Below are 24,251 nucleotides of genomic sequence, written 5' to 3'. Positions count from 1 at the left end.
AAATTAAATAAACTTGTTTTTCAGATACAATAGGTTTATTTAACATGTATACATTTATTTAACATCTTTTTGTTGTTTTATTAACATTATGACAAAAATATGACAAATATAGGCTATGGTCCCTTTAAGACCGAATCCATGGATACTGACACATATCCTGTTTTGACCAAAATGTTTGTCTCTTAAGCCATAACCGACTGTATTTCCGTGAGATAATCCACACGATGGACATTTTGACAACTATGTGTGCATTTGTCCATTCAGGCATGAGGAGAACTTATCGCGCGCAAGAAAGAGAGAAAGGGCGTGCAAGAGAGAGCACTAATCGATAACGAATTGTGATTGAAAGCATGCAGTTCGCAATGTGTGTGTGTTGTCATCATTAATTTTGAAGTATTTCCACACCTCTGAGGTTGACATTGTTTCTGCTGCTGCCGCCGGTGTCTCTGGGGTATTTTTACGGGTAAGAGTACAAGTACATGAGCTTGGTATCTGATAAAGCTTGGTGATAGTAAAGTCTTTTATACGATTACAAAAAAAAATGTAATAAATGCTTTTGAACTTTCTATTTATCAAAGAATCATGTTTCACAAAAATATAAAGCAGCTTTTCAACATTGATAATTTCTTGAGCACCAAATCAGCATATTCAAATGATTTTTGAAGGATCATGTGACACTGATGACTGGAGTAATGGCTGCTGAAAATTCAGCTATTACATCACATTTATTTGAAATTGTGATTATATATTTCAAAATATTACTGTTTTACTGTATTTTGATCAAATAAATGCAGGCTTGGTGAGCATAAGAGACTTCTTTCAAAAACATAAAAAAATAAAAAGATAATTTTTAATAATAATAATAATAATAATAATCTTACCAACCCCAAACTTTGGAAATTCATCTTTTGTGATCCATGGGGGAAAAACCTCAAATTTATGACATAATGAGTAAACGATGACAGAATCTTCCTTTTTGGGTGAACTTCTCCTTTAAAATTAACAGCAAGTACACTTAAGCAAAGCAGTAATTTTCACTGCTTTAAAAATGCTGGAACAATGACAACCATTTCATATTTATATAACAATGACATATTAAACAAACCAATGGGATTTTCTAGACTCACTCTGCTCTTGGACCTCCAGCTCAGTTTTTATCTATATGACCGTTTTATGACTTTTGGCGTCCTCTCTATCCGCAGTAGATCTGCCATCTACAGAGCCTGTCTGCTTTCTCTATGGACTTCACCACAGACAGAGTATTCGCTCTAGGGTAGAAATGTGACATATCTATCAGCCCAAAGACTGGTCATTATATGTGAAATACACAGGAAAAGCCCTTCATAACCTCAGCTTGTAAATAACGTAGCATTCAGTTCCTTAACACAAACAATATTCATGATGCTTCCATCCTGAAGGACTCATCGTAGTCTTTAGAGTGGATCACCGCAACATGTCGGTTTTGGAGAATTTCCAAACTTGCCTCAACAGAAGTGCTGTTTCTTTTTTATATAGTCACTTTAGTACAAATACTGGCAAAATAGTGTCCGTTCAGACGTAACACTGAGATGAGGGTTATTAGCTAAATGAGAAAAAGGCAAAGAGTGTGAGGACTCTCTGAGAAATATTCAGCACATGACTGCATTTTCTTCAGACTGGTTTTATTTATAAAATATTAGGAGAGATTAAGGAGGGTAACAAACCAAACAGAGTGACTCATTTTACCGAGGGGCTTATAGGAGGACACACTATAGACACCCTGTAAGAAAGAAATCTCTTTATAGAGATAATATTGATTAAACAGCACTAAAATGAGTGTAGAGTGTAAATTAACTTAGCCGTTTCACAGTACAGGTTGAAAAAAAACCATCCCAGGCATAAAAAAAAAATCAGAAAAAAAATGCAAAAGTATGCAATCCCAAAGGCCAATGAATGTTTAAACAGCAAATAACAGAAACTTTTGGCGTGCCACCATGACCCTTGTATTGCCAGTAACATGAGGCACCTTGTACTGACCCAGCAAACTTCAACTTCATTTGCCCTCTAAGGAAAAAAAGGTTCTTTTGCAGCGCACAGTCTTCACAAATAACCACACTAATTCACCCGCCAATGACACACGCTGATGTCATAGTTCCAGGCCAAATATCTGAGAAACATCCACACCAATAAACTCAAACGATGTTGACTTTCAACGCAAAAAAGTAACACTCTGTTGATATAGGACGTTTTTTGTAATACACAGAGGAATAATTGCTGCCATGTTATATTTGGAAGCCAAATTAAGCCTGTTTTCTGCAGACAGACAGTATAGCACACATATAGAGTTCATTCCATAAAGCATTATTGGTGATTTCATATGAACTGAAGGACTGACTGGCTCATCTGCAACTTAGCAGTGGGTCCAAAAGTTTGAGAATACTAAAAGCTTAAAAATTTCTCATAAATGATACCAAAAATAATCAGAAAACAGACAATTTTTAGTATCTGATACAGTATGTCCATCTTTTGCTTTAATAAGCTGCATGAACCTGAAGATTCATGTTATCCAGCATGATGTGATAATCTTCCAAAGAGAATCCTGTTTCAATGGAAGTAAAGAAATTTTTGCAAATCTTACAAATCTGCTTAATGACGTAAAAGTGGTGAAGAATTTCAGTTGAATTTCAGTTCACTTAACTTAAGTTGTGAAGTTGTTTCATAATTCTTTATTTCAAAATTCTATTAAGTTGTTTCATAATTCTTTATTTCAAAATTCTATTAAGTTGTTTCATAATTCTTTATTTCAAAATTCTAAAACTTATTATTATTATTTCCAGGTTTAAATTTGATATGAATTCTAGATTCTCTGTAAATAAGTCTCTATTCACAAAATATCTTCACCTCCGCATAGCTCTACAATGTTTGTTCAAGAAAGTGTTGGAAGCGCTGCACAATGTAAAAAAAAAGATCGTGATTTTAACAGTAAAAGACTGTAAAAACACGACAGTAAAAATCTGTTAATTGTTTAACAGTAAGTTTCCTTACTTATAACTGTAATAGATGTAACCTTACATTTAATGTAATTTTACCATCAAAAACTGTTAAATTTACAGCTTTAGAAAATGAAAAAAAAAAAAAGTTTCGAGCTTGTACACTTTCGACCACTTCCAGAGGTAGTCGAAAACACATTAGAATGGATTGCTTTCGTGGTGTAAATGCTCATGTGGTCGAATGTGTTGGAACAGCTGAAAAAGACTGCCTACTCTCCGCCTACTGGCCTAATGCGCAAGCTTATTTTGTACTGTACATTAGACCGAAAAATCTGGAGAAAAACAACATACATTTACCCACCCGCAGACATTTTCTCCATCATACAATACATTTTAAAATTAATTGCATGCCATTTATCAACACAAGCCATCCAGCATTTAGTATGATATTCTAATATCGATCTAGCTTACTGCAGTGAGCAACAAATGTCTCCCAGCAGCTGCTGAGCAATGTTATAATATCATTTTCAACACACTCAAATGTATCTAATATGATAAACAGAGCTGCGTTACCTCATACTCATGACCGGAAAAGCGGAAGCAGCGCCACCGACTGTCATAATAAAAGTTCCGCTGCTCGTGAGGCGTGTGTTACGCAATCGCTCCAGCGGCCTCATTCAGCTCCAACAACACTCGGTCCTGCTCTGCTTCATACTACAGTAATGTTAATAATCGCATCCATGAACATGATTTCTTCCCGAGTCCTATCCCAATTCTTTTCTGCCGGCAGTTGAGGTAAAGACCACATGTCCCAAGATTCCACGCTCAAACTTGACGTCATCAAGCTACGCCTTTGTTTTGAATAGGCCTCTAGCGACCTCTAGCGGACAGAAAATATTACAAGGTCTTTGATTCATCATGTGACTTTCTAATCACCACCTGTTTTTGGTGGTTGTCAGTGTATTACAAAAAGTACAAAACAGATAGATTGGTAAATTAACATTATATCAGTTAATGAAATGCGTTTTGTTTTGTTTTTTTACTGTAAAATACAGTTAAATCTGTAAAACCTATAATGTTGCTACAGTAACTTTAAATTTCTGGCAAACACAGCTGCCAGTTTATACAGTAAATTTCACAGAATCTTTTTACAGTCTACAACAAAGGAAGAGGGATGATGTACACAAACTGAACAACATTTAATAATCTAAGAGTGCTATGGAGTCACATTGATTACTTTTACGCTGCATTTATGACCTTTTTGGAGCTTGAACGTTTTGATAGACTTTCAATGGACAGACAGAAATCTCTTACTATGTGTTCTGAAGATGAAAGCAAGTTTTATGGGCTTGGAACTACATGAGGGTGAGTAAATAATGACAGATTGTTGTTTTTTTTGTTTTTTTTGTGAACTAACCCTTTTAAGTATAGAAGTAGGAAATGAACAGGGCATGCAAATTCCCTTTTTACTTTCCGGCTCTGGTTAAATGGTCAGCACGAGGATATCAGGATGTCTGAGCCAGGCCAGTTTTGCCAGTATGTTGACAGTACTCAAGAGTCAGCAGGAAGTTTCAGAGTCATGTTAACTACTGACCATTCTTCATAGCCCTGACCTTAAAAGGAGATCAGTGCTGCCTCTCACTTCCTACATTTAATGTTTAATCTATTTACAGTAAAACACTATTACAGAGCTGGAGTGTTTTTGGGAGGGAAAAAAAACGCGTCATTCAAAGAAAAAGAACATGCGAGAGGACAAGAAGGTCATACGGCAACAGGAAGAAGGTTTTTTTCTTGTCCTTTTTTGTAAAAGCGATCCATTTTCTGCTGTCTCTTTTAGGGCATTAAACTATCTTATTACTTTTTACATTGTCGATTATGTCATATAATACAAGAGTGTAATGGAGCAGCTAAAACACTGTCGGAACAGTGATGTCTTATTCTGGATGTTTAGTAATGATCAGACGATCACTCTCAAATAATGCACACCAAAAAACATATCGTCTTTCTATAGAAAACATTATTTTAATGTTATATTTGATATGTTGGTTTTATATAGGTGCTAACTCACATAGGTAAAAGAAAAGAAAAAAATAAGTTTCATAATTTGTGATTAAGGAAACTGGAGAAATAGGCACAAGCCAACTCAATGCAATTCAATTCTCTGATGAAGACCTTGGTTTGTTCTTCTACTGCTAGAGACACAGTTAGTGATCAGCTGACCTTTTGAACTCATCTGGAGCTTCCAATTGGGAGACACTGACTTCTTCACATCACCTGACTTGTCACTGTGGTATCTGAGGTCTTGACTGCAATTCACATGCAGACAGCATGTTTAAGTGTGTGTGAAAGTGAGAGCCAAAATATATCATCAGAAGTGTATATTTAAAGAGGAGGACAAAAAGAAGAGGCGTAAAGCCACACATGCAGTGGCCAGCAGGTTTGGTGTTGTTATACAGTGAAGTCAAGAGGGCATTAATATTTTTATTAAAGCATTTATTCACTACATCTGATAATTTGTTTTGTTTTTGTTTTTTGTTTTTTCCTTGTTTTTTTTTTCTTTTTTTGCAAGTAACAGTAAAAAAAAGTAACATTTTCAAAATATTTAAAGTTTAGTTCACCAAAAAATGAAAAATCTGTCATTATGCAAACCCGTAAAACTTTTGTTCATCTTCTGAACACAAATTACGATATTTTTAATGAAATCTGAGACATTTCTGTCCCTCTACTGACAGTCTACGCAACTACCACTTTGATGCTTCAAAAAGTTCATAAAGAGATCATAAAACTAATCCATATGAATCAAGCGGTTTAGTCCAAATTTTCTGATGAGACACGATCGCTTTATATGCTGAACACATTTAATTTAGGCTTTTATTCACATATAAACTTTCATCAACGCACACATCAGTTGTGGTAAACGGAAGCGCAAGCATGCTTGCTTGACATGCGGGAACCAATGAAGTTCATTCTTGTGTGATATGCAGCATGCTTGAGCTTCCCCAAAGTGGTAGTTGCGTAGCTGTCAATGGAGGGACAGAAATCTGTCAGATTTCATTAAAAATATCTTCATTTGTGTTTAGAAGATGAACGAAAGTCTTACTGGTTTGGAACGACATGAGGGGGAGTAAATAATTACAGAATTTTCATTAATGGGTGAACTAACCCTTTAATAGCTAATTTTACAGGCTGGTCAATTAACACCAAATCCCCACAACCGCAGATGTTTTCTTTACTACACTTGATTTTTCTTAAACGTGGTCAGAGTCATGTCAAATAAAATGTCTAACATTTTAATATACCACCAACCCCTGCAAGGACTTCAGATGACTTTGAATCAACATACACAACTGCCAAATTTTATGATCATAACTTGTAATGATTGCTTTAGCTCATTGTTTCTGCCTAAAATGTATACATGTTAGCTAACAAGAGTAGCTAACAAAAACATGTTAGCTATATGATTTGTATTATCTTAGAACTGTACATTTCTGACATATGGACATTATTTTGATGTAGTCACCTCTGATAACAGATTACTCTATATTTTAATTTAGAAACATGCATTTTCTGTAAAGCTGCTTTAAAACGATATGTATTGTGAAAAGTGGTATACAAATAAATGTGAATTTAACTGATTATACAGATATGATGATCCACTTGGAAGGGCCCCCACCCTAGCGAGCGCAATGGTCAAACATGTCCGTCTACCACGTTTACATAGAAAAATAATACATAAAATACACAATACATAAATAAAAATACATAATACATAAAAATTAGCCTTTACATTCATTGTGTTTTGAATAAACTAAACGCTGTACTTATTCAAAGAATAAGTATAAAGTTAAATTCAAGCTCTGGTATACGCAAAAAAATAAAAATAAAACAATGAAGTTATTAACCGGTTATTAATCTTATAAATTATAAATATTAGTTAATATATTTATACATTTTATCTTATATTTTATAACACACATATAAAATTATATATATATATATACATATATATATATATATACATATATATATATATATATTATATATATATATATACACATACATACACTTATTTATTTATTTATTTTTTATTTTTATTTTTTTCTCCCCCACAAAGCTACAGATTTTGTTTGCATTTTTACTGTTAAAAAAAATATGGTTGTCAAACTTGGTAATTAATCATTGTAAAAAAAAATCTTTTCTTTTACTTTTTTCTTCTCTCAATTATTTAATGGATCCCCTAGCACCCTCTTGCAGATCCCTAGGAGTCCCCAGAACTCAGTTTGAAATCTGTCAAGGCAGACTTCACATTGTGTTCACATAACTTTCCAGCAACACTCATTTTTAATTGTTAGTCTAAACACACATGCGTCTGACAGATGTTTTCGTTTTTTGCATCTCACACCATGAGCACTGTGGTTTTAAGGTGCTGCATCAAGTTTAAATGTATAGACGAAACACAAACTCTGAATAACCCCTGAGTTAAACCAAGTTAGTTTTATTCTGGCATTTCACAACTAAAAACAGATCAGTCCAGCGGTCTGATGTAGACCATGGAACCACCTGTAGAACTTTAGAGTTACATTGTCTGGAGGAATAAACGTCCTCACAAGGTTATAAAAATACTAGAAGGGTCACATGATTGCCAAGGAAAGCTGGGATATTTGCTGTTACCAAATGGAAAAAAGAATGGCAGAATCCAAACATTACTAAGATTAGGCCATCTACCAGATCGAATAATCAAGGCCAGAAGGTCAATTGCCAGAGAAATTATCAGAAACCAGCTACAACACTGACAGAGCTGCAGAGTTCTTTGGATGAAATGGGGGAAACTTTGTACACATCAACAATTCCTTCAACACTTCAATGATTCTGCCTCTTCACGAGAATGGCTATAAGAATGCCAATTTCGAAAAAGACTGACATTACATCATGGATAAAGTTTGCTAGAAGCCATGTGACAAAACTTTTAAGCCACTCCAAACCTTCTGGAAGAATTTTGTGGTCTTATTAGTCCAAGGTCGATTCACCTAAAGCAAAGAAGAATGTTTGGTGCAAACCAACCCAATATCAAGAATGGCAGTGGCAGCATCATGCCCTGGGGTTGCTTTTGGAAAAACCTTGTTGGTATCAAGACCAACATGGATAGATCCAAATACAGGTAAATACTTAAAGAGAAGCTGTTTGAGTCAGTCAGAGAGCTGCATTTACGTTGAAGATTAATTTTCCAGTGCAACGATAATCAACAGCACACAGCTAAAATAAAGGGATGGCTTGGAAAAAAAGAAGGCAGTAGTTCTGGAATGACCTAGTCAGAGCCCAGACTTCAATCCAAACTACGGCATGACCAGAAAAGTACATTGTGCAAATGCTAATTTGGTATAGTTTAAAATTCCAATACACCAAGCTCATAGAAATACTGAAAACTGACCGTGTTCTTGAACGCAGAACAACCATGAAGTCTTGACTTTAATCATTGCCCAGACTTTAATCATTTTTACTATTTTTACTAGAATTATTTTGAAACTGAACTACTTAAAATACCCAGTTTTCTGTGGTTAATCATTCCCAAATGTAGAGTCATCAAATGCTGAATCCCCAAAAGTATATTTTAAATACACAAATATTTGGATATTTGTTTAATAGAATCTTTTAAGGAAGTATAATATCACCAATACCAATACTAATCTATAGAAATACAATACCAATGTATTATGTATTTTTTAAAATTATTGCTTTTATTTTTTTGAAGGTAAAATGACATCACACTACGCTTTGCTTTTATTTAGTTTGAAATAACTCCATATAAAACAGTTACAAACTTTGGTTCCTATTGACTTGATTGTATGGTTAAAAAACATAAAAGAAGTCAATGGGAACCGAAACTGTTTGGTTACCAACATTCCTAAAAATATCTTTGTGTTCCAAGTCATACAGGTTTGGACCGACTTGAGGGCGTGTAAATAATGACAGAAATTTTAGATTATGGCTTTAATTGTGTTAATCAGATGAATTAATCACAGAAATTAATAATGTGTTACATTTATAGTGTTACTGAAGGGCAAAAAATGTTTAAAAAAAAAAAAAAAAATACCAGCATGAATGCTTTCTGAAGACACTGTACATGTGCCGTCTAAAGTCTTTTTATATAAAGTGAGCACAAAGTTACAACATTTGGGAAGGAGCCCCTTCTGCAGAGTCTCTTTCTGTTCCTTGAAACAGAGGACTCTGCTCAAGACCTGTGACAGCTCTTCATGGCTGGTTTCCAGAGGAAAGCAGGACTTTAATACGCACATGGGAGAGGTGTTATATCTGCAAGAAAAAGACTCTTGCAGATGAAATTTGCAGGAGAGGTTTGTTGGACTGTACAGTAGAACAGCACCATAACTATCAGCTTTCAAATGTGAGTCCATGAAACGGAGACCATGCAATCTCAGTTACTGCTCTCAAAACTCTTGTTCTAGGAAACACTGACGCTGCACGCTTTAGTAAAAGAGGGAAGAAAATTTGAGGTCCCGTTCAAATAATTAATTCTCACTCCTATGTTTAGTTGGGGAAGGCGAGAAGCAGACTAAATCAATCACACTGATCCCTGCATAGACTAGAGATGGGGCAGAGATGGTGAGAAGCAGCCAAGTGCCTCCAATTCCCAGCATTAGTCTCCACCAGAAGGTCACAATAATGATGAACCTTAGATTTGTTTAGGCTGTGTAAAACCGTATTATATAACTTGTCTCTGGATGCACTTATAATAGTTCCATTATAATTTTGAATCACTCTCTCAATTAATTCATGCTCATCTCTATTCAGTAAAAATACCAATTATGACCTTTGAAACATTTGGACTATGTCTTATGTTTTCAATGAGCCCGTTTTTGCAGCAGACAGGAAAGAGTAGTAACACTGGAAGTGGTCCATAATAATTACACTGCCCCCTGAAAAAGTATTGGCAACCTTCACTGTGCCAACAAAAGCAACAGGGAGGAGGTGAACTTGCATCAGGATTTCTTTTTTTAGACACAAGCTGTACAGACATAGAACTGAGACTTCAATTGAGATGTTTATCCATTAGATTCATGTGGATTTTTGCATGTAAGATTGCGGATCAGCAGCTTCCATAACATTAATCGTAATTCCTGACACTCAAGATTGTGATGGCTGCTCTTCTCAATTGCTAAAGCAATAAGATAACATGGAATCTTAGTCTATATCAGAGTAAGACCTAAAGCATTCACACATGATGCTTGATCTCTCGCTACATAGCAGTTGCAACATTAGCTATGTTTTCATCCAAATTTGCGAATTTGGAATATCGCATAAAACACTTGTGAGTAAAGCAGTGTTTCCATCCAAAATCATCACTTCCTGATAAACTGGTGTTAATTATCCCTAAGAAAAATGGAAATTGCTGCAGTAGAAGCCACTGTATATAATAATTTGTATATATTAAATTACTTGTGCCTCAGAGCACGCAGATGAAACAAAATAAACGCTGTCATGTTATCTTGCATTCAGATGCCTGCCGTTTGTGAACGCAATCATGCGAGAAGCTTCTGGGAGGGAATTATACCGAACTACTTTAACGAAAGACTTCAGAATGACCAAAACAGCATTTCAGATGCTGTGCAACGAGATCGGTTCGCTGGTTGGTCCAGTTATGCCGTTCCATCGCAAAGTCACGTCCTTTTTGATGCACGTAAATTGGAAAAAGGTGCAACACTCACTCTTAAAGAAATCCAAGTTATTAGTTAAAAAAAGTTACATTTCAGCCATTGTTTGGGTAATTTTCATTTGAAAGTGAACTAATTTGCTCAGGTTTATTTGACTTTTTAAACTGCTGTAACTCTGACCCTTCATACTAAAGTAGAACTCTTTAGTGAATGTCGGTGTGGCTGATCATTTTGAGAAAATATTGTATTTCAGCAAAATGATCTTAGTGGATAAAATATCTCACTTCAAAAATTCATAATTATGTATCTGTTTTCCCCACTCTAGCCTGTCTCACTTTACCAGCTAGGCCAGACAGATTGAAGAACAGTGCGGGAAAAGTTAAAAGCAGCTGCGACCTTCAGATGAGGTCACAGACTACTGATCTGAGCTTAGTCTCCTCCATATGACTTCGAGTGCATCATGCACTATGTAATTCCTCCATTTTCTCACTTTAAAACTTATACAGATTCAGACTATTACCTGATGTCTCTGTGCAAAGGACACAGGTCTTATATTTAGGAAATATGTTTGACACTTTGCAGCAGGAAGGAGTTAAAAAAAAAAATGTGATAGAGCAGGTGAGTGGGTTTCCAAGTACCCTGTCCCACATTTTCCACTTTAACCCTAGTCTCAAAAAAACAGCTCATTTTAGAGCCAATGACATCATATGTAGTGTAGCAAGAGAACGGTGTGACAAAGTAAAACCAACCTGACCGCAAATTAAATTTTATTCACAGAAAAACTTCTGAATGTTCAGCCAGAGCTGTCACATATAGGCTACTGCGCTTTTCACTTACCATTCTGTTCATCTAGCTCATTGCCGATGTCCTGACCCATCTGTTTTTGTCTACTTATGACTGCAGCCAGAGCATCCAGGCCAGCATCCTGAGCTAAAGACACATGAGAGAATAGGGACATATTCAGACAGAACTGTACAAAATAAAGACAAAAAGACATATTTATTAAAAAATGATGGTTTAACATTATCATATTTTATGTCTCTGTGGTTTAAATCATCATGTAAATTATCACTCATTGAAGGAAAGCTAAATTCTCGTCTCATTTGGGTTGGAAAAACAATAGTAAAGTACATAAATTCCATCTAAATGAGGCGCATAGAGAGAGAAAACCATTAGCAGGCAGCAGGGTGTTGGCATCTGTGACATTTAAATGATATATAGTGTGATCTGATGTCATTTTTGACCGAGGCCACTGCCACGGTGGGCCACAAGGTACTTTAGCTGTAACCTTGAAGCTAAAAGTATAACTTGGGTAGACAAAACGGCTCCTGCTTTTTCTCAAAACTCCTACCAGTTGCTATTCTCAAATGAGTAGCAGATCTCATAATGGGGCGTAAATTCAAAAAAGGCTTCTCAAAATGTCTAATTTCATCAGAAGATAGATGATTATCTGGACAGCAGAGAGAGGTGGCCAGATAATTGTCAGTTAGAAGCAATGTCAAGCATCACATCAGTTGTAAGACTGATCACATATGCAACATACCTTCGATAATCTGCTGCTGTTGCTGTTTGATTTCTCCAAAGCCGAGTCCTCTGGTCTCCTCAGGCTCATTAACCAGCCACGGGTTCACTGCAGGTCCCGAACCATATCCACCTGCCATCAAACTTGACCTGCAGAAGATGGGAAGGGGAAAAGAAAAAAAAAAAAGTACCAGTAAAATGTACTGTATTGTGTACATAACTTTTATGAGACAAACAAACTGCATCTCAATGAATGAATACAAGTGATTTTATAAAGAAAATACAACAGTATAATATAAAACTATTTTATAAAACGGTTAGTTCCTGTTCTTGATTCTGACTGTTCAATAGCCGTTTTATTCACGATAAAACATGGCTATGACCGCTTCACCCAACGGTTCTGTGTATCACTACACAACACCCTTAGCAACCACTTTTATTTATTTATTTTGTTCATTGACACTTACTGTATTATATAGAAGAGTATTGTGAGAAAGTATCACCTGCATTCAGATTTAGCATTTCCCTTCAGGTCAGTCCTATGTTCATAATAAAAATATGTTTAAATGTCCACTGCAATATCTTGTCCTTTTAACAGTTAAAGGTTTTTCTCATGACTGACGGCGCTAGTCAAAGCATTTGTCAGTTGCATCTTATTCCGTGTACACAACAATTCAGTCTTTTCAATATAAAAAGTCTTCGCTACTGACTGACACACTCATAAAGACAGTCTTTGCCGCCATCTAATGGCGTAATAATGTAACTTCTGTTTCTGTTCAAGGTCAGGGACTGTTTCCGGTGGAAGGAAGGCTTTTAGTGATTTTACTTCATGAAAGTTGCATTGATACATATTTTTTGGCTTGAATATGTGTATTGTGTGGTAACCGTTTTATAAAAGCAATAAGGTACTCGAGGCTAGTGCTGTATCATGAATAAGTCACGGCTGAAGGGGTTGCAACATCGCCCTTCAGCCGTGACTTATTCACGATACAGCACAGCCTCTCGTACCTTATTGCTTACATAAATTAACTAAAACTTATAGCCACTGGTTAAAAACATAAAAACTTCTAGTTAAATATATACTTCTGTGCAAAAGTTTGGGGTCGGTATGATTTTTTAAATATTAAAAAAAAAAAAAAAACAAGTCTCAACAAGTTTGAAATTTTATTACAATTTAAAATAACTGTTTACTATTTTAATATTTTCAGCAGTCATTAATCCAGTCTTCGGAGTCACATGACCCTTCAGAAATTATTATAATATGCTGATTTGGTGTTCAAGAAACATTTCTTATTAAGCAGCACAAATGTTTTCAACAATGATATTTTTAAGAAGATTTATCTATTTTTACGGAAACCGACAAACATGCTTTTCCACTGCATGGTATGGTTTGGTACGGCTCGGTATGGCTCACTTTTTGGCGCTTTTCCACTGCATGGGACGGCTCGGGATGGCTCGCTTAAATAGTACAACCTCGGTTAAGGTTCCAAGCGTGCCATACCATACCAATACTAAATGTGACATGTAAAAACTGCAGATCACTGATTGGTCAGAGAAAATCGTCACTACCAGCATCACTGGATTTGAAACACGAGACCCCAAACCCACTAGGATTTAAATAGTCAGTAACAGCCACTGCAGTATGCTTTAAACGACCATCGCACGCAACTTGAAAAAACAAATGGCTGTATCATGGTCAGTAGACAAGGTGTAGACTCGTTGGTAGACGAGGAGCGGATCCGCGGCAGTAGATACGGTGCAACTATAACGATCAGTCTATAATCCCGCCCACTTTTAAGCAGTACTAAGCTGCAGTGGAAAAGCAAACCAAAAGTAAAGCGTGCCAATCCGTGCCATGCCGTACCAAACCGAGCTGAATCGTACCACGCAGTGGAAAAGCACCAATAGTGCACTATATTACTTTGCAGAAGAATAATATTGCCTAACAACAACTCTTATATGTGGTCAAAACTAATGTAACACACAACCCTTTTAGCTTATTGTTTTAATAAAACATAAAAATGCACGTATGCATTTATGCATACAGCAGTCATCACTGTAATACAAAGTCAACTTTCTCATTACATACACACACAGTAACTAGATTACATACACAGTGTAATATTATAGTTATTCCACATGCACTGTCAATCAACAGCTATGTGCACACATCAAATGGACACACATCATCTACTTTACAAACGTAAATAAACTTCGAGGCATGTCCGTGAGTTGTTCAAGAGCCACAGGCTCTTTCTACCAAATTCACATCTGTAGCACTCATGTGCCTTCAGAATAAATAACCTTTCTATTTTTTACCTCTAAAATAGCAAACAACATCCCCTACTTCGGACCTTGTAAGATCAGAGAACCTCTGTTTATTTGTTCATATGGGTTCCACTTTGTTGGGCCCGGAGAGTGAGTTTTCATGCCCTACGTTACAAGGACACAAAGCATATGAACCGCCTCTGGCTTTTATACAAGCTTTCAAAGCGTCATGCCAAACCGAGAAGTGGCCTGTTATCCTGTGGAGACACTGCGTTGTGCTTTTGCACTTTTCTTTGATTAATGTATGAAACCTGTTCCCCCCGAGGCTCCTGGACAGCTCGCAGAGAGAAGTGAAGTTTAAAGGCTCTTCTGGAAAAGCTATCAGCGCTCAGCATCGCGCAGAGTTATGAGCCGGTCACTAGTTTGCACGGGTGTTCTGCTTCCTGTGGGTTCAGAGACTATATCGAAAGTAGGATTAAGTAAAAATGTCTGTCGCAAATCCATCCATGTCAGTGATTACAAATCAATTTGATGTCTGGATAGTACAACTGTCCTGATAGAATGAAGAACAAAGCTTCATTAAGAGAATGAAATTCTTAAAAAGAAAACCATATAAAGTATCCGGTTTTTAAAAAAAACACTTCACTGTTTGCTTATTTAATATTTGAAATGACTGTGTGTGTCAAGGTCAGTAAGTCTTTTAAAATATCAAATAATTTGACATTTTTTGATATAACAACACTGTAAACCTGAATAAGTCTGCAAAACTCAAAAAAAAAAAAAAAAAAAAATTAAGTTAAGAAATTCAAAGTTTGAAAAGATTTTTAATTTGTACTACTCATACATTTAACTTAAAGGATTAGTTCACTTTCAAATAAAATTTTCCAGATAATTTACTCAACCCCCATGTCATCCAAGATGTCCATGTCCTTCTTTCTTCAGTCGAAAAGAAATTAAGGTTTTTGATGAAAACATTCCAGGATTATTCTCCTTATAATGGACTTCAATGGCCTCCAAACGGTTGAAATGATCGCCTTCCAAGTGCTTCCGCCAAAACTGCACTTTCTTCAAAAAGCTTACGCTGTATGTCCTACGCCTTCCCTATTCTAATTACGGAAAAAATGGGTTTGTTCCGTAAATAGAACAGGGAAGGCGTAGGACATAAAGCATAAGGTTTTTGAAGAATGCGAAAGTGCGGTTTTGGCGGAAGCACTTGGAAGGCGATCATTTGTTTATATAAAGCATATACATTTATATTTATTCTGAAAATGACCAATCGTTTTGCTAGATAAGACCCTTATTCTTCATCTGGTATTGTTTAAAGCCCTTTGAAGCTGCAATGAAACTTTAATTTTGACCTTCAACCGTTTGGAGGCCATTGAAGTCCACTATAAGGAGAATAATCCTGGAATGTTTTAGACTGCAGAAAGAAAGACATGAACATCTTGGATGACATGGGAGTGAGTAAATTATCAGGAACATTTTATTTGTAAGTGAACTAATCCTTTAAAATTATCATGTAACCTCAATGTAAACATTTTTATTAATGTAAACTTAGCTAGCTATAACAAGCTAATTCAGAGCTAACTTGCTAACATGTTAACAATAGCATGGTATAGCACTTGCTGAATGAGTACAGCAATATAAAGCATTTAACATACTTGCTCTCAAACCAAGCCACATACACCACTTGTCACCATGATGATAAAAAAATCAAAAACCCACATTAACAGAAACTCTTTTAAATTAGCATAACAAAACATTAATCACTACTAAATCCCCCACTTAACATTAATCTTGCACCAAAAAAAAAAAAAAAAACATTATATAACATGTGCCATGGGCAAAGCATGCTGGGAAATAGAAATCCCAGCCCAGTTTCAGTTAAACTTAAGTTTGTCTAAATTAAAATTAAGTTCATAAAACTCAAAACAATTAAACAGTTCAGTTTACTTAAAATATATCAGTTCTGTGAACTTGAAAGAAAAAGAAAGTGCTAAATACTCAAAAAAGTTCATTTGACTGAACTAATTTGTTTAATTTAAGTTTGTCCTACTCAAACAAATTAACTGTTTTGAGCGTTAGGGTTTACAGTGAAGGCAAGGTTAGTTTAGGTTGTAAACTGTCCTATGGTGCAACTCCTGGAATTATTTTTGAATTATTAGTTAATAATATTTGTGTGTGTGTGTATATATATATATATATATATATATATATATATATATATATATATATATATATATATATATATATATATATATATATATATATATATATATACACACACATTTTAACTTGAAAATTATATTTTAAAACTTTTTGAAAATAATGATTAAGATGTTTAAGGTATAAGACAAACATGTAAATACTTTTTACTTGATAGTTACATCACGTTCTCTTTTTATTATAGTCATTAAATTGAAACTTTAGTTGAAAATGCTATAAATGTTTGCCAAAACTGTATGAATCCAACATGAATATAAAGAGTACATTTCTAAGAACTTAGCATGTGTGTTTTAAATTAAATTTTTAAAAGATTTTTCCTCTTCTTTATCGTGGACACTCTTATATGTCATTGACCCACACATAAAAGATTTATAACAATTTTTATACTGAGGATTTTTTTTATGTTTCCTTTGAGGAATATGCAGTTGTTCGAGCAGGTTAAGGTGAAACTGCATATCAAAAAAAAGGTATTTGAGTAAAACCCAAATGACTTCCTCTCACTATAAGCGCTAGTTTTTGACAATGGCCCTTCTCTTTCGGTTAGTTCAGCATCAGTGGAGCTTCATTTGAGTTCTGAGGGGTCGCTAACCTCTAAAGAGTCTTCAGCTGGATCTGTTCCTCTCATTCTCATCACAACGAGGAAGTTTACATCTCACACGCTTGGTGAGCTAGACCTCTTTCTTCCACATTCCTCCACCTTACTGATCTACAAACGTACCAAGCCAGTCCAACAGCGGCTTTGAATCTTCGTCTCCTTCCAAGTCCAAGCCTATATTAATCCTCTGGCCAGCGAGACAAGTGGTCAGCGGCGGATACTAATCTTTCTGACACGTTTGGCAACTCGTAGCTTGCGCCAGCCCCTCTCCACTTCCTCCGCTCCATCTCAGCGGTGTGAGGATTAACGCTTATCCAATTAACCTCCCGCAGAGCCCGCAGACTTAATCAGACGAGGCATCACACTGGAGCGAGACCTGGAGACAGACCTCGTCTCTTAGAAGCCCTATTTAACTAATTACAACTTTGTGCATTACGATCAAATATAAAAGAGAGGAAATTGGGGGAGGAGGGTTGGGGCACCGGGTCGGGAACTCTGAATCTTCAAATGAGCGGTATGTCATTTTGTGCTTGATTAGAGGTTAATCTTCAACAAAGGTATTGTTTCATGAATGCCATAAGCCTGGTCTTATCCCTGTGGAAAAAAGTTAAATGGTTAAATTTCAGCTTATTGAAGCAAAACTAACACCCCCACTGGCAGACAAAGACCACACAGTAAGATGAATCCAGGCCCTAAAAATCCTGCCAGGCTAACACCCTCATAAAAAATTCTTTAGTATTAAAAACTTCAAATGACTGTAATTTATTAGTGCTCTTTAGCTAAATGTGTGCACAGCGTAGCAGTACGACGTGAACGGGCCCTATAAAGATAAAAGTTCAGCCCTCCCATGTTAAGGAATTAGAAGATTAAGTCCACAAAGACGGGTAGGAAAAAAAAGGATCAAGCCTATAAACGATTTCTCAAATTCCCCTAATTTTATTAATCAGAGATAGTAACTAAATACCTCTTCTCAGCCTCTACCACCCACTGAATCAAAAGGGCCACTCTATTAGAACTGATCTGGTTTCCTGTAAAAGACGAAGCCTTTGCATTAGCCTGTATCGGTGTTATTTTAGTATTATTTAACAATTATAGTATTTATTAATATTTTGATTCATTTTTAGATTTTAATTTGAATTAAAATTATCATAATTTTCTCACCCTCATGTCGTTCCAAACCTGTATGACTTTGTTTCTTCTGTGGAACATAAAATATTTTGAAGAATATTGGTAACCAAACAGTTTCAGTTACCATTGGCTTTCACTGTTTGAACAAAAGACATTACTCAAAGTATCTTTATTTTATGTTCCACATAAGAAGACAAAATCATACAGGTTCAAAATGGCATGAGGTTGAGTAAATTATGATAGATATTTCATTTTTGGGTGAACTATCCCTTTAAGTTTTACTAATTTGGTTATGTGCTTTTGTCTTTTTATATATATAATAGTTCTATTTAACTTTATTTTTATTTAAGTTTTAGTTTTGATCAATTATTTACTTCAATTTCAACTTATTTGATTGCAGTTAGTTGCCAAGGCAACATTTCTATTTTTTTTATCTAATATTTATAATTTTCTATGTTTCAGTTAACAACACATTTTAAAAGTTCTAGTTGTAGTTTCAAATAACAACAAAATCATTTATTAAACTAAGCGAAGAGAAAAGAGTAATCCAGGCAGATGGAGCATTAAGCTAAAAAAAAAATTCTGAATTTTATATTAGCAGGTTGTTTTGTCTTCCTATCCTAGTCTGTGAAACCTGGATCAAAAAGGTCAAATCTGAATAATGACCATCTCATTTCTCTAAAAGAGTTCAGCTCTAGAGCTGTCATTTAGATTATGAGTCATAAGTGCACAGGAGATTGGCGGTGACACGTTAAGTCTCTGATTGGTGTATTTTGGAGAGAGGATGTGAGCGCAGTGGAGAGTAGGGAAGTGTAAACAGTCCTGAAGGAAGAGGTTCAAGGCTCAACTCTGATCAGCAGAGCAATGAAGCTGAACTGGAGCCCTCAGAGAGTGTGCACAAACTTCCGTTTCAGCATAGGTCACACCATTTCTGGCATAAAGTTACTCAACATTGGTACACTACTGCAAGGGCAAGCAGGAAAGATGGCAAGCAGTTTGAAAATTAAGGTGAATATCAACCTATAGTCTGCTGGACCGGGACCAATGTGAGACAGTTAAGGCCAAGGCCAGTTGATGCAGTCATTTGGATCAGTCACTTCCTCTTTAAGGCCATTGCTGCGTTGTACAAGATTAATGAATGTACAATTTTCAGTGACATCCATTATGCCTTGCAAACATATACACATTTTGCTTTCTGCTTAAAATTCTGCTGATTTGTCAACAAAATAATTTAATAATGTAAATGTTTTTTTTTTTAAGAAATTAATACTTTGATTCAGCATTACATTGATCAAAAGTGACCATAAAGACATTTATAATGTTAATAAAATGTTTTCTATTTCAAATAAATGCTATTCTTTGGAACTTATTGTTAGACAAAGAAAAGAAAAAATTCAGTTTCCATAAAAATATTAAGCAGCACAACTGTTTTCAGCATTTGAGCACCAAGTCGGTGTATTAGAATGATTTCTGAGGGGTCAAATAACACTGAAGACTGGATTAAATGATGCTGAGAATTCATGTTTGAGAGGTAATGTACAAACCAATCAGTAATTTTTTTGCATCATATTGTGTTTATGAATTTATGGAATTTATGAAAAAGAGAAAACCTATTTTTAATGAACAAAATAATGTGGACAAAAAAATCTCAATATCTCAAATATTGAGGAAAAAAAAATATTGTTGACTCCTGGTATGATAATTGACTTTTTTTTTTACTTTCTAGGTTGATGCTGATAACATTGATATAATGCTGATATATAATTTAACAAAAGATACTGTATACAATATTGCTGAAACTAAATGAACACAACACAATATTCTGTCCCCTTGGAATCATAAGGTTCTATCTGCATTCTGAGCAATTTTGAGATATTGAGCTTCAAAGTTTTTGCTTTTTCATTCAGAGTAGATAGAACCTTTTTGTTTTCTAAATAAAAACTCCCAAAATGTTCACAACATAAAAAAAACATCACATAATGTAAATAAGTTGCCACAGAATAAGAATATGTGAATAACTCAATTTTGACAAAAATGTCAGATAGAATCTTATAATTTCAAGGGGACGATTTACTGAATTTATGTTTCAATTTAGTGAATAAATTTTGTAAATATAACATGTAATTAGCATTGCCAATATATCGACCTGTAACTACTTTTTATCCATTAAAATTCATTGGTCAAAATTCACACAGTTTGTGTATGTACCTTGATGGCTCGGCTTCTGTGAGGTCTCCTTTGAAAGAGGCGTTCAGTCTTGTTTCTCTAGTAGCAAGATCATCAACAAGGTTTTGTCTTCTGTCTGCTTCAGCTTGCAATCTAGCATTATTAATTAAGGCTTTAAAATTACACATTTAAGACTATATAATTATGCTCATCTCGAAGATGCACTGAATCATCATAAACATCTACGACTTATGAACATAACATTCACATTTATTTCTTGTAGTTGTTTAGGGCCAGTACTTTCTAAATCCAATAATAAAGCAGCACTACTTCTGACCACACTGCAATTGGTTTATTATAAAACACTGCCACCTACTGGTGTTCATGAGAAATCACAGGGTTTTTTTTTCTCTCTTTAAGGAAGTTCACCCTAATATGAAGATTTTGTGTTTGCTTGCTCATCCTCATGGAATATTAATCTGTATGCTTAATACTGTGGAACACAAAAGGAAAATGTTGAAGCTTTTTTTTTTTCAAATGTTGAAGATGTGGTCAATATGAGCTCCTCAAACAACAACAACAAAAAAGATTGAGAACCTCTGTGACTGGACCATAAAGCGTGAACTCCAGAGCTTGATTCATGAGCCATAATCAACTGGTTCATTGAAGAAAAGAAAAAAATAAAAAGAAAAGAACAACTTGTTGACTAATTGGCTGTCCTGTTCTAATTGGGCTATCCTGTTCTAGAGCTACCAGCTCACTGGAGTGCAGGATAAACAGCAAATAAATAATAAATTCCATTTGACCTGTTCCTCTATTATATGACTTCAGAACCCTTGGAATATTTTACAGGGTTTGCTTGTTTTCTTTTTTTTTTTTTTTTTCTGTAAAGAGCTTGAAATATGAGCTACTTTGCACTGTCAGTTGGAAAGGATGAGCGTAAAAATTTCATTTTGTGTTCCAAAGAAAATGGGTTTGAAACTATTTTTGGATGAACAATCATTTAATGAATCTTCAAAACAAACACAACCAACCCTACACAAACCATAAATAATGTTGATATATCACATTCTTCCCCTGGAGTGAAATATAACAACATACTTATCTCTCAACATCTTTGGAATCCACTCTCAGGATTTGTGCATGAAATTAGTATTAATTTTTCTGGAAAGGATACATCTGCCTTTGAGCAGCAGCTCGATTCAACGTCTCCCTGAGCTGTGCTATATTCTGTTTGAGCTTCTGTAATGATGCTCTCAGGGTCATGTTCAGCTACAGAGACAGACGCACAAGAAGAGAGACATTACAGCATAAAGAGCACTGACACAGAGGGCTCAACTTTAACATATGAAGGATGAAACCCTGTCTTTACCTTGGCTGTATTTCCTCCAGTTCTCTGCTGTCTGTTTCTTTCATGGATGTTTTCCGCAATTTCTTGAGCCAGCCGACAAGCTGCATCATAATTCTGTAACCTAAATAATGGGAAACAAAACAAAAATGGCAGTTTTGTCAAACAATTTTACACCTATGACATTATGCTGATAGTAAGAGATCCTAAAATCGGTGTTGCAAGAAACGTTAATTTAAATCCCAAGATTGTCATCAACACAATCATGTGACACAAATCTCAGCTAACCAGCCTGGCAACATTTTTACGTGTATTTTCTCCGCGTAAAAATCACATATATTTACACAAACACATAGTAATTTACTAAAGTATGGGGTATAATGTGCCATAAAGAAAATTAAAACAGCTGTTTTCAGTCTCAGCTGATGTGGCTGCTACAGATCCACCGAACTGAACAGCGAATTGAGTTTTCTGAACTCTACTGTACTGACTGTAGACCTCAGATTTCAATAAACGATAACAGTATAAAATGCTTACCAGAAATCCTGGGACATATTGCGGCACTTTCGTTTCAGTTATAACAAGCGTTTCTGTAGAAATTCACTGCAAAATCACATCAACAAACTGCGCTGTGTTAGTTCCTGTTTGGGCATGACGTCAGACGGTGGCCTCCAACAGACAGACTTCATTCGGAAACGATTCATTCACATAATAAGGCAAATAAAACTTTCTATTTGTGAGTCCTTTAATATATTTCTATAATGTTTAGCCTTCCCCCTGACAATCTGTTTTTCTCTATATGTATTGTTGTAGTTTTGACTGTACATTAACTTTGTTTGTAGTTTAATAAAATAATAAAATAAATAAATTTGATAATGAGATACTAAAAACTCACGTTCACTCTGTTCCACTGGGTGGCGCCTACATTAATATTCATGATATGCCCCTATTGTGGGCGTGTCCTTGAGACATTCAAACGAATGGAACTGAAAATATTAGTCCACGCTCCTCAAATCACAAGTGTTTATGGATTATTTCGAAGAAAATGAAATAAAAGTTTCAATGTTAGGCAAAAACTGCAACAATTCACATGTTCAAAAAAATGCATGTGTAATATGATAAATTGAGATTGATTACTGCATTCAGATAAATATGTAACGTAAGGATAGTCTACAGCAGAGCAAACATGAGTGAATAACCTATACTACTCTAGGCTAATTCAATGTTTTACTCTGTGTTTAGCTTTTTTATTTGATTTGATATTATAAAATTTATTTTGAATAGTTTGATTAGTCTACTTCCTTCGTTGTCATTTGGTGACTACAGTACTGCATAGTGTTGATAACAATGCTTGAAATAAACCTCTACAAATGTATCTGTGGCCTAATAAAAATATATAAGCTAGTCTGAGTTATTAACTCCCAAGTGTCAGCTTTCTAAATATATTTTGATAATGTGTCTATCCAGAATGACTTATGAGCAGCAACATTTTAATTCTGGGTAGGCTATTTCATTTATGCCCCACTTGCCAAAATGGGGATGGCATGGTAAGGGGTTAAGCCCAGCTTCAAGCCATCACTGGTTAAGCCCAGTACCAAGTCTCCTTCATCGCGGATGGTCCCGCACAGCTTCCCTCTCCCTCCTCTACTGCCAAAACCATTCACTTCATTGGACTCATCTCCACTGTCTCTCTTCAGCTTCTCAGCTCCTCTAGTGGTTCAGCTATGCTGCATGGATCTGCCAGGGGATTTCAAGTCATCGGACCCGCTTTGGCTCATGGATACCTCAGCTCCTCCTCAAGCCGCCACGTCCTGGCCGGACTCCACCTCAGCCCTCCGACCCATCAGCTCCACCTTGGCTCAACACTTCCTCGGCTCTACCATGGACTGTCATTCCTCAGGCTTCACTTTGGTCCATCGTCACTCTGGCTCCACCTTGGACTTCCAGGTCAGCCTCTGCGCCTCGACCCCTCACCCCTCCTCCTTCCCGTGCTCCTCTGGCTCCACCGTGCTCCTCCGGTTCCTCCATTGCCCTCATTAGCACCATCTCAGCCCCAGTCTGCCAAGCCCACGCCTACTCTTGGACTACCTTAGTCTCCACCTCTATCGTCTCCACCTCAGTCAGTCATCTCCCTGATTCTGCCTGGCCCTCCTACCAAGGCTCCACCATGGCTTCTCCCTCCATCGTCTCTACCATGGTCCTTCATGTTATGGTTCTGGGTCATCCTCCTGCTCTTCCCGTTATTGCTCTGGTTGTTCCTGTCTCCGCCCTGGCTTCTCCCACCTTCATCTCCTTCCTGGTAGCCATCTCAGTGGTGTCTTCCTCTGCTTTTCCTCTGTTTAGTTTCATTGTCATTTCAGAAA

At 35.9% G+C, this 24,251-nt stretch overlaps 1 protein-coding gene across 2 annotated transcripts in view; it reads right to left on the bottom strand.

Annotated features, from left to right (window-relative positions):
- Positions 1 to 22,581, bottom strand: part of stx8 (syntaxin 8) — a 62,673-nt gene extending 40,092 nt beyond the window's left edge. Inside the window, exons 1-7 of one of the 2 annotated variants that reach the window (XM_048199562.1) lie at positions 22,426 to 22,581; positions 21,913 to 22,012; positions 21,718 to 21,812; positions 20,583 to 20,693; positions 12,180 to 12,307; positions 11,474 to 11,566; positions 7,077 to 9,278 (exon numbers count right to left, since the gene is read on the bottom strand). In XM_048199562.1, coding sequence (XP_048055519.1) covers positions 9,250 to 9,278; positions 11,474 to 11,566; positions 12,180 to 12,307; positions 20,583 to 20,693; positions 21,718 to 21,812; positions 21,913 to 22,012; positions 22,426 to 22,442 — 573 coding nt within the window. In that variant the 5' untranslated portion in view covers positions 22,443 to 22,581 and the 3' untranslated portion in view covers positions 7,077 to 9,249. Of the gene's footprint in view, positions 1 to 7,076; positions 9,279 to 11,473; positions 11,567 to 12,179; positions 12,308 to 20,582; positions 20,694 to 21,717; positions 21,813 to 21,912; positions 22,013 to 22,425 lie in introns of those variants that run through there. The other variant, XM_048199561.1, reaches the window with a different exon arrangement.
- Positions 22,582 to 24,251: the final 1,670 nt, after the last annotated feature.

The sequence above is a fragment of the Megalobrama amblycephala genome, linkage group LG8, assembly GCF_018812025.1.
Source record: "Megalobrama amblycephala isolate DHTTF-2021 linkage group LG8, ASM1881202v1, whole genome shotgun sequence".
NCBI classification, from domain to species: Eukaryota; Metazoa; Chordata; class Actinopteri; order Cypriniformes; family Xenocyprididae; genus Megalobrama; species Megalobrama amblycephala.
Note: the sequence above shows the minus strand (reverse complement) of the source record. Positions and strands in the feature narration are given on the sequence as shown.